General features: G+C 39.2%; 1 protein-coding gene across 2 annotated transcripts in view; it reads left to right on the top strand.

Annotated features, from left to right (window-relative positions):
* The window catches only part of Frmd6 (FERM domain containing 6), an 83,025-nt gene that overhangs the window by 59,653 nt on the left and 8,681 nt on the right, over nucleotides 1-14,691 (top strand). For both annotated transcript variants that reach the window (XM_013012356.1, XM_013012355.1), the window contains exons 7-11: nucleotides 782-937; nucleotides 4,679-4,744; nucleotides 5,553-5,621; nucleotides 9,639-9,813; nucleotides 13,429-13,764. In XM_013012356.1, the coding sequence (XP_012867810.1) occupies nucleotides 782-937; nucleotides 4,679-4,744; nucleotides 5,553-5,621; nucleotides 9,639-9,813; nucleotides 13,429-13,764 (802 nt within the window). The remainder of the gene's footprint in view (nucleotides 1-781; nucleotides 938-4,678; nucleotides 4,745-5,552; nucleotides 5,622-9,638; nucleotides 9,814-13,428; nucleotides 13,765-14,691) is intronic.

Here is a 14,691-nt window from a genome sequence, read left to right as displayed (position 1 = left end):
GGCTTTTTTCTTTTTGCTTATGTGGTGCTGAGGAATCGAACCCAGGGCCTCAGGCATGCAAGGCAAGCGCTCTACCACTGAGCCACCTTCCCAGCCCTCTTTTCACTTTTTATAACCCTATGTAATCAGCTAAGACTTTGATAATCAGCACCTTTCTCTTAGCCTGCAGCTGTAAGATATTATATATTTTTTGACATCTGAAAGCTCAGACTAATGAAAATCTAAACGACAGCAAATCACAGTGACTATTTGAATGCAATTTTTTTTTGTAAGTATTCAAATAGAGTATTCATTGCCTCTTATACAGAGTTTTGGAGAATTCTCCCCAGTCCCTTGCCTTCTTTGGATGAACATTGAGAATCTCCTATTCTGTGGCTGTAATTTTAGAAGAGCTAAGTAGGATCCAGAACCAGCAGATGTGCTGACAGTTGATGTTTTTCATAGTACCAGACATTTCACCAGTATAAACTATGATGTATTACAGAATTACACAAGTTGGTAGGGATTTTTTTTCTTGGTGACTGTAATGCCAAGAGAACCTATTTTACCCCTTCCTTATTTTCCTGCTTAGCTATGCAGCATTACTGCCAAGTGGAGTTTGTATCTTCTAGTATTAGCTAGTAATTTAATGGATAGGGAAAACAGATAAAAGTGGGAAATTTTAAAGGAAATTGGCCAGTTTACCTGCGCTATTTTAGATGCTCACCATTTCATCATTTGGGAGTGAGTTATTACATCCCTCCAACAAATGTTGCATTGCACTTCCCTCATATCCCAACAGGTTCTTTCCAAGAGGGGGAAGGAGTACATCCTGAAGCACATTCCAAACATGCACAAAGATCAGTTTGCCCTGACTGCTTCTGAGGCGCATCTGAAATATATCAAAGAGGCCGTCCGACTGGATGATGTTGCTGTTCATTACTACAGACTGTACAAGGTATAAATGCACCAAATGCAGGGCTTCAGAGAGGCACCACCCTGAACAAGATTTCATGAACTCTCTTGAAAATTGTACTTTCCTTTTAAAAGAGTTTGGTTGAACTGTCCTGGGTTTATCTCAGGTCAGTCTGAGAAGCAATGGTGCTTTTCTTCTAGCTTAGAAGCACGGCAGAGTGTTTTTTATATTTCTAATAGTGAGGTAACAAATGGCTGTTCATTGTAAATCTGGCTTTTCTGTAACTATAGAATGGTTTGATTTATCCTACCCATATTGGCTTTTCTGCTTTGAGGCGCAACATTTGCAACTAGTTTGCTCAATACTGTGTAATGGCCTTCTAACTGAACCCACGCTTGTATTGTGTCCATTAATTTTAAGAACATCACACAACAACTAATGTTTATGGAGTACTGTGCTTATTCACATTTTATATTTGTCTTTTTAAACTTCCTCGTAACTCTGTAAGAAAGGAAATGCAAGCTGGGTGTTGGTAGCTCACGCCTATAATCCTAGCTACTCAGGAGGCTGAGATCTGAGGATCATGGTTCAAAGCCAGTCCGGGCAGGAAAAGTTGGGGCACACTCTTATCTCTCAATAAACCACTAGAAAACCAGAAGCAGTGCTGTGGCTTAAGTAGTAGAGCACTTACCTTGAGCTATAGAGCTAAGGGATAATGCCTAGGGCCAGAGTTAAATTACTCACCTAAAGTCTAAAAACTAAGTGACAAAGCCAGGATTCAGAAGTGTGAATGATATATCAGATACTAGTTGGAAACTATCTCTCTTGATACTAACTGGGATCTAGACCACAAAATTTTGGACTATGTCTGTTATAAAGAAGGAATACTATAAAAATACTATAATAGACCTGTGAGGTAATGAATCTGAAGTAACAGGAATGCCTAGCTCATTAGTGAGTGAACAAAATGTATTGTTTTCTGCCTTATTTGCTGAGGATGCATGCTATTTATTTAGTGAGTACTACTAAGAAAATAAAATCTTCATGCTTGTAATCCTAGCTACTCAGGAGGCTGAGTTCTGAGGATCATGGTTTGATGTCAGTCTAGGTAGGAAAGTCCATGAGATTCTTATCTCTAGTTGAGCACTGAAAAGCCAGAGTAGAACTGTGGCTCATGCAGTAGAGTGCTGTCTATGAGCAAAAAAGCTTCATAGGCAGTGCTCAGGCCCTGAGTTCAAGCCCCAGGACTAGTACCAAAAATAAAGAATCCTCTACTAAAGTAGATATACCTAACTTATCTCTTTTGTAAAACATGTAATTTTCCAAATCTGCTTCCTGTGTGGTTCTTCCATATTACATAGAAAATGGCTTTCTTGTCTGCTTAAAATAAGATAGTTAAAGTATAACTGAAGTAGATGAATAGACATTGTTACTTGATGTTAAGCTGTCATTTCTTGGCAGAATTTAAGTGACAGCCATTAAATGTGCTTCATTTAAGGGTTGCTGGTTGGAGTGGAGAAAAGTTAGAGAAGACGAGGAACCTTCTGAAAAAATTGTTTTATGCTCATTTGCCACTTCATACCTATACAACCAGTATTTTTCTGAACACGATCTTATTTCAGAAAGCAATCAGTTCTGCCCTGAGAAAGACAGTTGGCCAACATTTGGATGGTTGGATTGCTTTCTCCTCTTACACATTGTACTACATGTGCCTTTCTCAACATAAAAAGACATTTCATTTTGTTGTGAAAAACCACTGTCCAAATCATGAAAAATAAGCTGTCTTTTCTTTATGCCAGGCAAAGATATGTTTTCTAAAAATATTTTTTTCCATGTCCATGAAAAAACTGGCATTAAGCCTAATGAAGACCCATATACATAATGAAAATATATTAGTTATTAATTAACTTTATCTTCCATTTTGAACTTCATACTTTAGAAATTCTTATTATAAATGAGCACTTAAAAGTTATGGTCAAATTTGAGTGCATTTTTTAAGCACCAGTACTAGGGCTTGAATTTGAGGCTTTATCCTTATTAGGCAAGTACTCTACCACTTAAGTGATACCCCAAGCCCCCTTTTTGCTCAGATTACTTTTGCTGATAGTGACCTCACTTTTTTTCCTGAGCTAGCCAGGACTGTGATCCTCCTAATTTTAGGCTACCCACCACTCTGGGATACCAGTTGCATGCTACCACACCTTCTTTTGTATTGAGATGGGATCTTGTGAACTATTCTCCTGGACTGATCTGGAACTGCAGTCTCAGCTTCCTGCCTAGCTGGGATGACCCAAGGGCATGCCACAACTTGTAGCTATTCACTGAGGTGGGGTGGTTGGGTGCTGACTAACTTTTTGCCCTGGGCTGACCTCAAACTAATCTCTTCCTCCCAAATAGCTAGTATAATAGGTGTGAGCCACTAGCACCAGCCTTGAGTACATTTTCAATTGTACAGTTTTTCCCTTATGCTTGTTGTGAATTAGTAAACCATACTTTATTGTTTCGCCAATAGAATGTTTTATCAGGTTGGCAAGGAACGATTGAACTTTAAAAAAATAATACAGAGGTTTGAACTGAACAAACTATGATTTGAATAGAGTATTTACTAGGCAGGTCATCTCGCACTTGAGCCTCCAACCCTTTTTTTGCTTTCAATTATTTTTTTGATAGGGTCTCACATTTCTTCCCATGGATAGCCTTAGACCACAGTACTCCTACTCATGCCTTCCAGGGAATACAGATGTGCATCAGGGGCTGGGAAGGTGGCTCAGTGGTAGAGCGCTTGCCTTGCATGCCTGAGGCCCTGGGTTCGATTCCTCAGCACCACATAAGCAAAAAGAAAAAAGCCGGAAGTGGCGCTGTGGCTCAAGTGGTAGAGCGCTAGCCTTGAGCTGAAGAGCTGAGGGACAGCACCCAGGCCCAGAGTTCAGGCCCCACAACCGGACCCCAAAAAAACAAAAAAAAAAAAAACAGATGTGCACCAGTACACATATATGAACTTTGAAAATAAGAAGACTTTTGTTATCTGTGGGCATATTGTGTCAAGGAGACCATCACTGAGGAAAAAAAAAAACTACAAATGCTCAGGATGCAGACATTAGTACTGTGGTAGGAACACTTGATTCATTTTCTTCAATTTGCCACTCAATTTCCACTAAAGATACATAACCTTGCAACATATAGAACATTTCCATTTATCAGTTAAATTAAGCACACTGCATTCTCCTTGGCTTGCGAGAAGGGATTTCCATAAATTTTGACTTGTTTGGGGGCACTGTTTGCTTTTTGAGAGGCAAAATTTTCACAATACACTTGTCTGTAGTATTGGCTTCAGGTTCAAGGAGCTAGGACATTTGCCCAAATTTAAGTTTGATCCATCTCAGACTATAACTATGACATGAGACTTAGGATTCTAACATCTAATAAAAGACTTAAGCATAAAGTAGAAGGTAGACAGCAAAAGAAAACCAGCAAAAATATTTTTGTCTATTGGAGTTTTCAGGAACCTAAATATTTACAATATTGTCAGACATGAGTATAAATAATACGGTAAAAACACTTAAAACTTTGAAATCTAAGGGTTAAAAATGCAGCATTTATCTTTATTGACTTGTAATATGTGCTCAAGATTTTCTGAAATCTTGTAGGAAACAAAGGTAATAGAAAGATGAGGAAATTTATTTTAAGTCAAAAACTTTCTATTTTGGAAATTTTTCTATTTCTTTGGTACTGAATTTTTCATTATAGAAGAAAATGCTTCTTCATAAAATTTTATTCTCACAGGATAAAAGAGAAATTGAAGCTTCACTGACTCTTGGATTGACCATGCGAGGAATACAGATTTTCCAGGTTGGTAAATGAGAAATATGTGTCAAATGGAGTCAACTGTGTTTTGCCCTTAGAGTGAGCCCCTATGGGCTAGCATAATCTCAATAGTCCATTTCCCATTACTGTTTCCTGCCTATCTAGCAAAGATGTGGATGATGAGGATGAATGGGAGTTTCTCAGACTAATCCAACAGTAACCCAATGATTAGCCCAGGTTTATCACTAACAGATCATTAATATCCAACCATATTTCTTTGGTATCATTGATCATCTTTTATTCCCTGGATAACTTTAGTAACTCTGGAAAGAAAATTGTCATTTTAATATGGAGTCTTACCAGATGTTTTAATTTCCACTGTACATTTCTGATCAGATTTGTCCCTGAATAAGCCATAACTGTCAGGTTCGCAGGTGGGATGTGGTTATCCTGCAGCCATCTACCAGGACAGAGGATGTCTTTCTGTAAAATATATAAATATATAAGGGTGTTTTATCTTTGTCATAGGCAAAATACCAATTATTAAAAGTCTGAGTTCCTCATCACATCTCATGAATATCTGAATCTTTTTGACTTTTTATTTAAATTTAAGGATAGGCCAGAAGGGAAAAGCTTGCCTTAAAAAGGCCAGTTAATGTGTTCACACAGGAACTAAAAGCTAAAGAATTTTTCACTAGGCTTTTAATTACTATCTGCACTTCTCCAAAGAGGGTTGAGGAGCTCTTTCAGATTTTAATTGCTGAATTTTGGTTTTCTAAGAGAGAAGTCAGAGCTAGTTTAAAGTATCATTTTTCCTGTTAACTCTGTCTGCATTTTTTAATTCATTCCACAGAATCTAGATGAAGAGAAACAACTACTTTATGATTTCCCTTGGACGAATGTTGGAAAGTTGGTGTTTGTGGTAAGTTTAAAATAACTCATTAAAAGTCCCACAGGATATTTTTGTAAATATCTACTGAGATGTTTATTTTGTTTTATTTTTTAAAAAAATACTGTGTCATACACAACAGTTGTCACTCTTTTAAATAACTAACGCTGAAGGCAATTTCTTCTGTTCTTATCCATAGTATACTTAATTTTATAGCAAGAGAATGTACTAATTTTAATTTGCAAATCTGTTCCTTGCCATGCTACCCTTAATTATGCTGGTGGTGGCAGAAGAAATGTAATGGGAAAAGTATAAGTTGAGTTCATCATATAGAATTACCATTTTAAAAAAATCCTGTCGCAGAGGGATGGGAAAATAGAGAGCCGTAATCACAGAGTAAATTGTTCTTACTATGGAGGTTGTCTGGTTCATTTGGAAGTTATTTCTTTTGAGCAATGAATGAAGAATGATATAAAAAGATGTTCCTATTAATATCAGACTATATAAAACTCATCATTATAAAAAAATCTACAATAAGTAACAGGAAAAGTACTTTTATTTTTAGAATATTGAGACTGATACACTTTTAGAGCAAATTCTTGATTTTTCCCCCAGCTGTTTCTCTACTTTGTCAAATATATATCCATTTTTAGAGTTCAAAGAATTAGTATTGTGGTGTACAGCTAGTGGTCACTGAAATCCACAGTACTGCTATGATAGGAAATAACTGGGAAAAGTACACAAAGAAAGGGGAGGATATGGGATTATAAGCATGTACTCCTACCCTGTAGGCAAAGGGCTTGTATAATTTAAGGGCTGCCTGGCACATAGAATATGGTGCTGACTCCAAAAGGACCTGGGTACTGACCTCACATCACCTTCATTTCTTGGTCATCATTCCATCTGACCTCACTTTCTCTATACATGAAGTGGTACCTGACCTGCTCCCTCCTCACTGGCAACCTGAAAGGATTTGAGCTGTTGGAAAATGAGCACATCATTGCCCCACTCACCTCTTTTGTGGCTCAAATCCAGTAGTAATAGATTGCATGTATGAAGCTGAGTTTCTTTAAGTGCTGGCCTCAGTGCTTCCTATCAGACATCAGCCTTATCTATGGAGCTGGTTAAAGAATATAGATTTATGGATCTTATTCTCATCCCCAAGAAATTTGATTCACTGGGGCTAGAACAAAGTCTAAGGAATCATCTATATACCAGATGATTCTTCTCTCAGCCAACTCATTCCTACCTTAGATTTGTGGTTTTGAGCATGTGACTTTACCTCTCTGTACTTTGGTTTCATTAAAAAATGGCAACAGTTGGTCCTTAAATGAGTAAATAAATGCTTCGTGCTCACTAAATATCAGTTGCTGTTATCCCAGCATTAGAATTAGTAGATCCTTTAAAATGAAAAGGCAGAGGTTAATTCCTTAAAAAAAATCCTTTCTGGGCACTTGTAACTCACGCCTATAATCCTAACTGCACAGGAAGCTGAGATATGAACATTGAAGTTCGAAGCCAGCCTTGGCAGGAAAGTCCATGAGACTCTTATCTCCAGTTAAACCTGAAAAAGCTGAAGGGAAGTGTAGCTTAGTGGTAGAGTGCTAGACTTGAGTACAAAAGCTTAGGGGCAGTTCCCTGACCCTGTGTTCAAGCCCCAGGACCAGCACAAAATAGATGTATGAATGAATAAATAAATGATAAATTATATCCCTTTTTGAGCCACACAAGCCCAAGTTCCTTTGCACTGTTTGAAGTATATTGTTAAAATATACCTCCCCCTCTCCTTGCCCTACCTAATCTAGCTGAGCTTCAATGTATCCCTTTTTGTGACTCTGTAATTTATTATGAGGAAAAGAAAAAAGAATTGATAATACCCCATAACCATGAGGCATTCTTGTTCAGAACTAGAACTTCATGATTCTAGACCTAAAGAGTGAGCTTTCTCCCACGGGTTGGGAGAAGATCTTCACTAGCCATACAGCAGAAAATATACTTAAAACTCAAAAAATTAAATCCCCTCAAAACAAACACTCAAAGAAACAACCACCTCGTTAATAAATGAGCTAATGACTTAAAGAGAGACTTCTCTGAAGAGGAAATAAGAATGGCCAATAAACACATAAAGAAATGCTCAATATCTCTGGCTATAAAAGAAATGCAAATCAAAACAACATTGAAGCCGGGCGCTGGTGGCTCACCCCTGTAATCCTAGCTACTCAGGAGGCTGAGATCTGAGGATCGCCGTTCAAAGCCAGCCCGGGCAGGAGAGACCGTGAGACTCCTATCTCCAATAAACCACCAGAAAACCGGAAGTGGCGTTGTAGCTCAAGTGGTAGAGCTCTCGCCTTGAGCTGAAGAGCTGAGGGACAGCGCCCAGGCCCAGAGTTCAAGCCCCATGACCGACAAAAAAAAAACAACATTGAAATTCCACCGTACTCCAATTAAAATGGCTACAATCAAGAAATCTAATAACAACAGATGCTGGAGGGGATGTGACCAAAAGAGAATGCTACTGCACTGTTGGTGGGAGTGTAAGCTTGTTCAACCATTCTGGAAAGCAGTAGGGAGGTTCCTCAAAAGACTGCACATAGAGCTCTCCACTTTTGGGGAGCAATCCCACTTTTGGGCATTTACCCAAATGACCACAAACAAGGCCATACTAAAGCTACCAGCACAACTATGTTTATTGTGGCATTATTCACATAGCTAAGATTTGAAACTAACCCAGATGCCCCTCAGTAGATGAATGGATCAAGAAAATGTGATATATATATATATATATATATATATGGTAATTCTATGCATCCATCAGAAGGAATGGCATCCATTTGCAAGGAAATGGAAAGATTTCACTCATATTGAATGAAGCAAGCCAGACCCAAAGAAATATAGATCCCATGGTTTCCCTTATTTGCAATAATTAGTGTACAGCTAGGATAATCTTAGCAGATCAGCAGATTAGCTTAATAGCTATGTACATATGACCGTATAAGATGATATTAAGTGAAATGAACTCCAAGTCATGAACATGAGGTTTTTATTGTACTGTGTGATTTCTTGTTTCTTTTGTATGTTCTTCCCATTATGGTATATCTCCTGTTGTCACTGTATTTGATTTTGGTACTCTGGTATTGTATATACATTGATTTGAATTAGGGAAGGGAAGGGAAACAACAGAATAGTGAGATAAAGGACAAGGGGGAAACCAATATAACAGCAATACTCACAAGACAATATGTTGAAAATAATCTGTACAACTCGGAGAGGAGGGAGAGAAAGTAGGAGAAAACTGAGGGGAGGGGTAACAAGTTGGACAAGAAATATACTTATTACCTTACTTATGTAACTATAACCCCTCTGTACATCACCTTGACAATTAAAAAAAAAAAGAGTGGACTTTTTTACATCACCCATTGATGGCATTCTTTCTCTTACCCATTTGTTGCCCCAGCTATCAGCTCCCTTTTTTTATTCAACTGTTGTTTTCCATTTTTTAAGCCCCAAATAGCCTGCATTGTTTCACTGTCATTGCTATTTCCTTCTCAGCCTTTATCATGAACTACAATTGCTTTTTGTTTTATTTACAATCTTTCCCACTGGGATGCACTCCATGAGGGTGGTAGGGGTTTTGTCTGTCTTATTCATTGCTATTTTTCCAGGGCCCCACACAGTATTTGACACAGTATAGCAAATGTTTAACAAATAAGCTTGTTTATCTCTTGCAGAATGTGTCTTTTTGTGTGCTGTTAGGGTTCTGGGCTTGCATCTGAGGGACTTTCATGGTAGGCTCTTCTCTGTTATACGAACACCCTGTCCAAATGGAGAGGCCACAGATAATCCCTAGCTGGCCCATGTAGTCATTGTTTCCTGAAAACCATTGCTAGACACTTTCCAGAATTTTTTTGTCCTCTGTCCTGTAACATCTTTGAAAAGAAGAAACAATTTATTTTCAGAGAATTTTAAAGTGAGCTTTATGTGTCTACTGGAATGTAGTTTTATACGATAAAATGAGAATTTTGTTTCTTGATTCATGATTTTCCTTTACAGGGAAAGAAGTTTGAGATTTTGCCTGATGGTCTGCCCTCAGCCAGGAAGCTTATCTACTATACCGGGTGCCCCATGCGTTCCAGACACCTCCTACAGCTTCTGAGCAACAGTCACCGCCTCTACATGAACCTGCAGCCTGTCCTGCGCCACATCCGGAAGCTGGAGGAAAATGAAGGTATCACAGGGTCCTGGGGGCAGGGGAGGCAGATGGTGCCCCTGCTGGCCCATCTCTGGCCTCTCTATAGTTGCCATGACCCAGCATTTTAAGCTCCTGAAGAATGGTGTTGGAGAGTCACACTCTAGAAACTCATTTGCACTTCTGTTTACATCCAGCACTGGAGGCCCACCAACCACAGCACCTCTTCAGAATCTCTGAGGCTAAAGCTCCCCGCACCTGACTCTAAAATCCTTATAAAAAGCACAAGGCAAGGATTTATCTGCATCCCAGATTTTTATCTACATCTCAGGGCTCTGTGTATGCCTCGACCCAATTAGTGCTGTTATCCACAGCAGTTTGGATTTTTTTTCAAAGTCATTATTCCTTAGGTTAAAGTGACAATAAAGGTAGGTCACAGAAGTGTCTCCAGCCTCTCTAACTGACATCTCAAAGGATCCCAAGTCTGACCCCATAAGAATGACAAACAAAAGAGGGGGACATACTGTTCTGAGGACTTTGTCTACTAGTCCTGTGGGGGCTTTGCTGAGATTTAGTTGGAATGGAGCCTTCTATTTGGGGACCCAGAGTACTAGGCCCTGAAAGGAAGACAGCATAAAGAAGAAGACAGTACTAGAGTTTATAACCACATACTTTAACTACAATATTACTCTCAAGGTTAGCCTCTATTTTGAGTTATGGCATTCTGGGATTCCTCCATTTATCACATCTCAACTTCTAATCCCTCAAAATGCTTTTTCCATATTTACTTAATTTACAGTGTTTCCAATTTATTTTAAAAAGTGATGTGGTAATTCTTGGTGTAGTTAGATCTTATGGCAATCCAATTAGATTAGACCTGGGGCCGGGCTTGGACCTTGAAATGCAGAGGACCTTGAAATGCAGATTCCTATCTTAGGTCTATATCTGAAGCAAGTTTTGACCCATCCTCTTGCCTTCCTTTGCTGCAGAAAAAGGATGAATGTCCTCTCCAAAACAAAATCTCCTGAAAGAAGTTTGTGCATTTAATTGATTTCTCTCAGAAGCTGACTCTCAATCCAAATGGGATCTTGTTTGAGATTCCCTGAGAACTCAGCAGTGATTAGAACATTCCCCCACTCCCCACTGTCTGACACTGAACTGGCTCTGTCTTTGTGAGAATTCCGTGTAACTGTCAGGTGTATTGGCTTCTGCTGCTGTCAGACTTCCAGCTCTTCCCATGCTGACTCATCCGTGGAACAAATATATCTCCCTCTGCTGACATGAGTGTTAAGAAGTCATCAGCTTGGGAGCTGTGAGAATAAAGTGACTGAATTAGGTGTAGAGCCATGATTTGCCAAATCGGCCTCATTCTGAAGTGGCTGCAGTGGCCCAGTGAGAGGTGAGAAATTCATTTATTTCATCAGCTGAGAGAGCTGATGGAATATATTTAGTAAATTATAATTTGGCAATTTAGATGGCCACAGGGAATCCTTTATTGCCTAGAAAAGTTAATGACCCTCCCCTGTAGGTTGGTCTTAAGTTGCAAAGACATTTGAGCCCTACAGGACAGGGCTTTGTCCATTGCTACTAAATACCAAGTGTATTGGGGGCCTACGTGAGTAGTTTATTCTGTGCTCCAGTAATAAAATAGCACAGGATGGGTAATTGACAAATCATGGGAATGCCTTTCTCTCAGTTTTGGCATCTGCTAAGGGCTTCCCTGCTGTGTTTCATCCATAAAGGCAAGGAGAAGAAGCCAAGCTCCCCTTTCACAAGGAACTCACGTCCATAATAACTGTATCAGTCCATCCATGAATTTTACAGCAATAATTACATTTCAACATGACTTTGGGAGGGAATAAACATTAAAGCCGTAGCAGTAGGAGAATGAAGGACTGATAAAGATCTGACTTGGAGCTTTTATTTCAATAAATTCAGATGTATTCCTCATTTGTCCCTGAAGAGGTAATTTCAGGTCTAAAGACCAAAGGTTTTCTGAACTGTATTTGGTCTGAATTCTTTTATCTCCCTTACATATATGGGCTTTATATATAGGCTTTATGATTTCAACAAGAAAAGCCCTGTTCTTGCCATTTATTTCATATAGACTGTTTTTCTCCAGTATATTTCATTTAGAGTCACCTTGTCTAAGGCACTGTTGAAGTATTTCATAGTAGTAAATGATCACAGAATTCTTCCGTAGCATTTAAAAGAGAAGGAAAAACATGCCTGTGTCCTTAAAAAATTGAGTAAACAGAAACCAGAACATATTCTTAGGTCCTAGGTCAAGAGGTCACATTTATTACACCCAGTTCTAAAGTTATATGTGAAAGACTCTGGTCTCTGGGCTTTTACAGCAGAGGGAATAAAAAGCCTACGGGCATGTTGATGACTTGCATGGTGATACTGTGTTGATTTGGAAAAAGCTAGCTTCTATTCTGCATCCTGGCCTCTTCCCTTCTCTGGTGAACCGATGGTGATCATACTGCAGGGCTGCATTCAGACTTCAGGACCACACGTGATTTCACTCCACCAACAAACAAGACTGTTGTATCTATTAATGATCAGGCTCCTGAGAATCCAGTTACTCTACTAGGTAGCAATTTCTAAAATAACATCCACCTAATAGTCCCCACATGTGCTCCATTTTTAACATTTTAAAAATAATATATCTTTTCTCATCAGTATTAAAAAGGTAGGGAAACTAATCTGTTACTTATACATTTTCTGAAACACAAAAGCAATTTTTTTATGTCCATTGTGTTCCTACAGCTCAGTTGTAACTTTGCACCTTAATGTATATGTGTACTTTAGTATTTGGTAAGAAGGGCTTTCTCATGTCTGGCTTTCCAATATCTGTCTGTCTGACATCCCCATTGAAACTTAAGTGCAATAAATAACAACATGAACTTGCTAAATCAAAGTAATTTTATTAATCAGAGGTCAATGGAGTATAAATAATCAAACTAGTAGTTTTATATTTCTGTTTTATAAATAGGTGATAAAGGCTCACTATTTCAGCCTAAATGGAGGAAAACTCTCTTATATCAAAGAAAATCTAAAGAGTCTGAAAGAAATTTTCAGAACAGTTTTATCTTAAATTATATTGAGCAGTTAGAGGTAGCAATGGACCACATTTAACAAGTGGAAAAATAAAGTGAAATGTAATCATCATAATTCTATTTATGACATAGTCTTGTATATCAGTGTTTTTGAATTGTCTGTAGAGAAGGACCAGATTTTTTTTTAATCCATGCTGTTGAACGATACTTTAGTAGAAAACACCATCACATTAGTATTTGTCATGGTAGTATCACCTTGTTCTAGAAGTTTTCAAGTATTCTAGACTTACTTCATTGTGGAACAATAGCCTTTGGAGACAAGAAATAGTCTGTGACTACACTTTGAAAAGCACTTTTCAATATTTGAAGCTTCAGACTCGGCAATTCACAGAGTCCTACCTTCCCCCAACCTTGTACTGCTGTGTTGGTTCCATTCATGTTGCAGTCTTCCTTAGTCCTCCAAGTTCTCAGCACTTCTCCGTCACTAGATACACAGTGGGAAATCACACCTGCTCTTGGCCTGATGGCTTACTAAGCCGGCCACCCTTTCACCTGTCTTTGTCGAATCTGATGATTTCTGTTTTCACCACAGAGAAGAAACAGTACCGGGAATCATACATCAGTGACAACCTGGACCTGGATATGGACCAGCTGGAAAAGCGGTCACGGGCCAGCGGAAGCAGTGCGGGCAGTGTGAAGCACAAGCGCCTGTCCCGTCATTCTACTGCCAGTCACAGCAGCTCCCACACCTCAGGCATTGAGGCTGACACCAAGCCCCGGGACACCGGGCCAGAGGACAGCTACTCAGGCAGCGCCATCCACCGCAAGCTGAAGACTTGCAGCTCCATGACCAGCCATGGCAGCTCCCACACCTCAGGGGTGGAGAGCGGCGGCAAAGACCGCCTGGAAGAGGACTCACAGGATGATGGTAACAGCCATGCCCCATCACTGGCTCCCTTCTTTCTGTAGTCTTTTCACTTGCTGGTTCTGTGGAATTCATGTCTGGGAGCAACTTAAGTCATGCAGGTAGAAAAGAGGTGTCTTACTGTCTGCACAGTGATTTGGTTGAGTTGTTTGTGTTTGTGAATAGAGCATGCCTCCAGTTAATGTCTTTTGCACCCATAGGCTTGACTATAGGAAGGAAGTAAAGTGGAGCTTACTCTTCTCATTCTCAGATTAAATAAGGCTGGAGTTAGGACCATAGAGTGAAGGGCAGAGATATCTTGAACTTCTGCCTCCTGGCCTAAAACAAACAAACAAAAAGGTTCTCTTGGGGCTAAGGTGGTAGAGCACTAGCCTAGGAATAAAAGCTCTATACCCCGAGTACTAGTCTAGGTCCCAGGTTTAAAAAAAAGAGAACTCTTTCTGTGAGCCAGAAATATTTGATTCTCAGACATGCAGTTAATTAGTAAAGTATTTCTTAAGGGCCTCCCATATAGCCAAAGTATAGGGGAATATAAAAGGAATATATAAAAGGAATAACATCCCTAGCTGCTAGGAGCTTAAGGGGATAAGACAGGATCTATGGCTTGTGTCGGCCAAACCTAGCATTTGTGTGACTTTCTAAAGTTCTTTACTGTCTCAGATAAATGCTATTATATTTAAGTGTGTGAAAACAAATACTGACTCTTAAGGAAAATTGCAGAACTGTTTGATTTGCCTTAATTTCCCTACAACCTAAATGGATATCAAAGCAAGTAATTAAGTACCCTGGGGGGCAGCTGTTGGCAGTGAGGAACTTCATGCATGTCTCCTTTGCCTTGTCAGCAGCCCTTGCTAGGCAAATGGCCCATTGAGCTCAGTTTGCCCTTTGTCATCTTGGTAGGATCATAGGTTTTCCTCTTTATTAAAAAAT

Source organism: Dipodomys ordii, unplaced genomic scaffold (genome assembly GCF_000151885.1).
Source record: "Dipodomys ordii isolate 6190 unplaced genomic scaffold, Dord_2.0 Scaffold16, whole genome shotgun sequence".
Lineage (NCBI taxonomy): Eukaryota > Metazoa > Chordata > Mammalia > Rodentia > Heteromyidae > Dipodomys > Dipodomys ordii.
The sequence above is the reverse complement of the archived record's forward strand: the minus strand, read 5'-3'. Positions and strand labels throughout refer to the sequence as shown.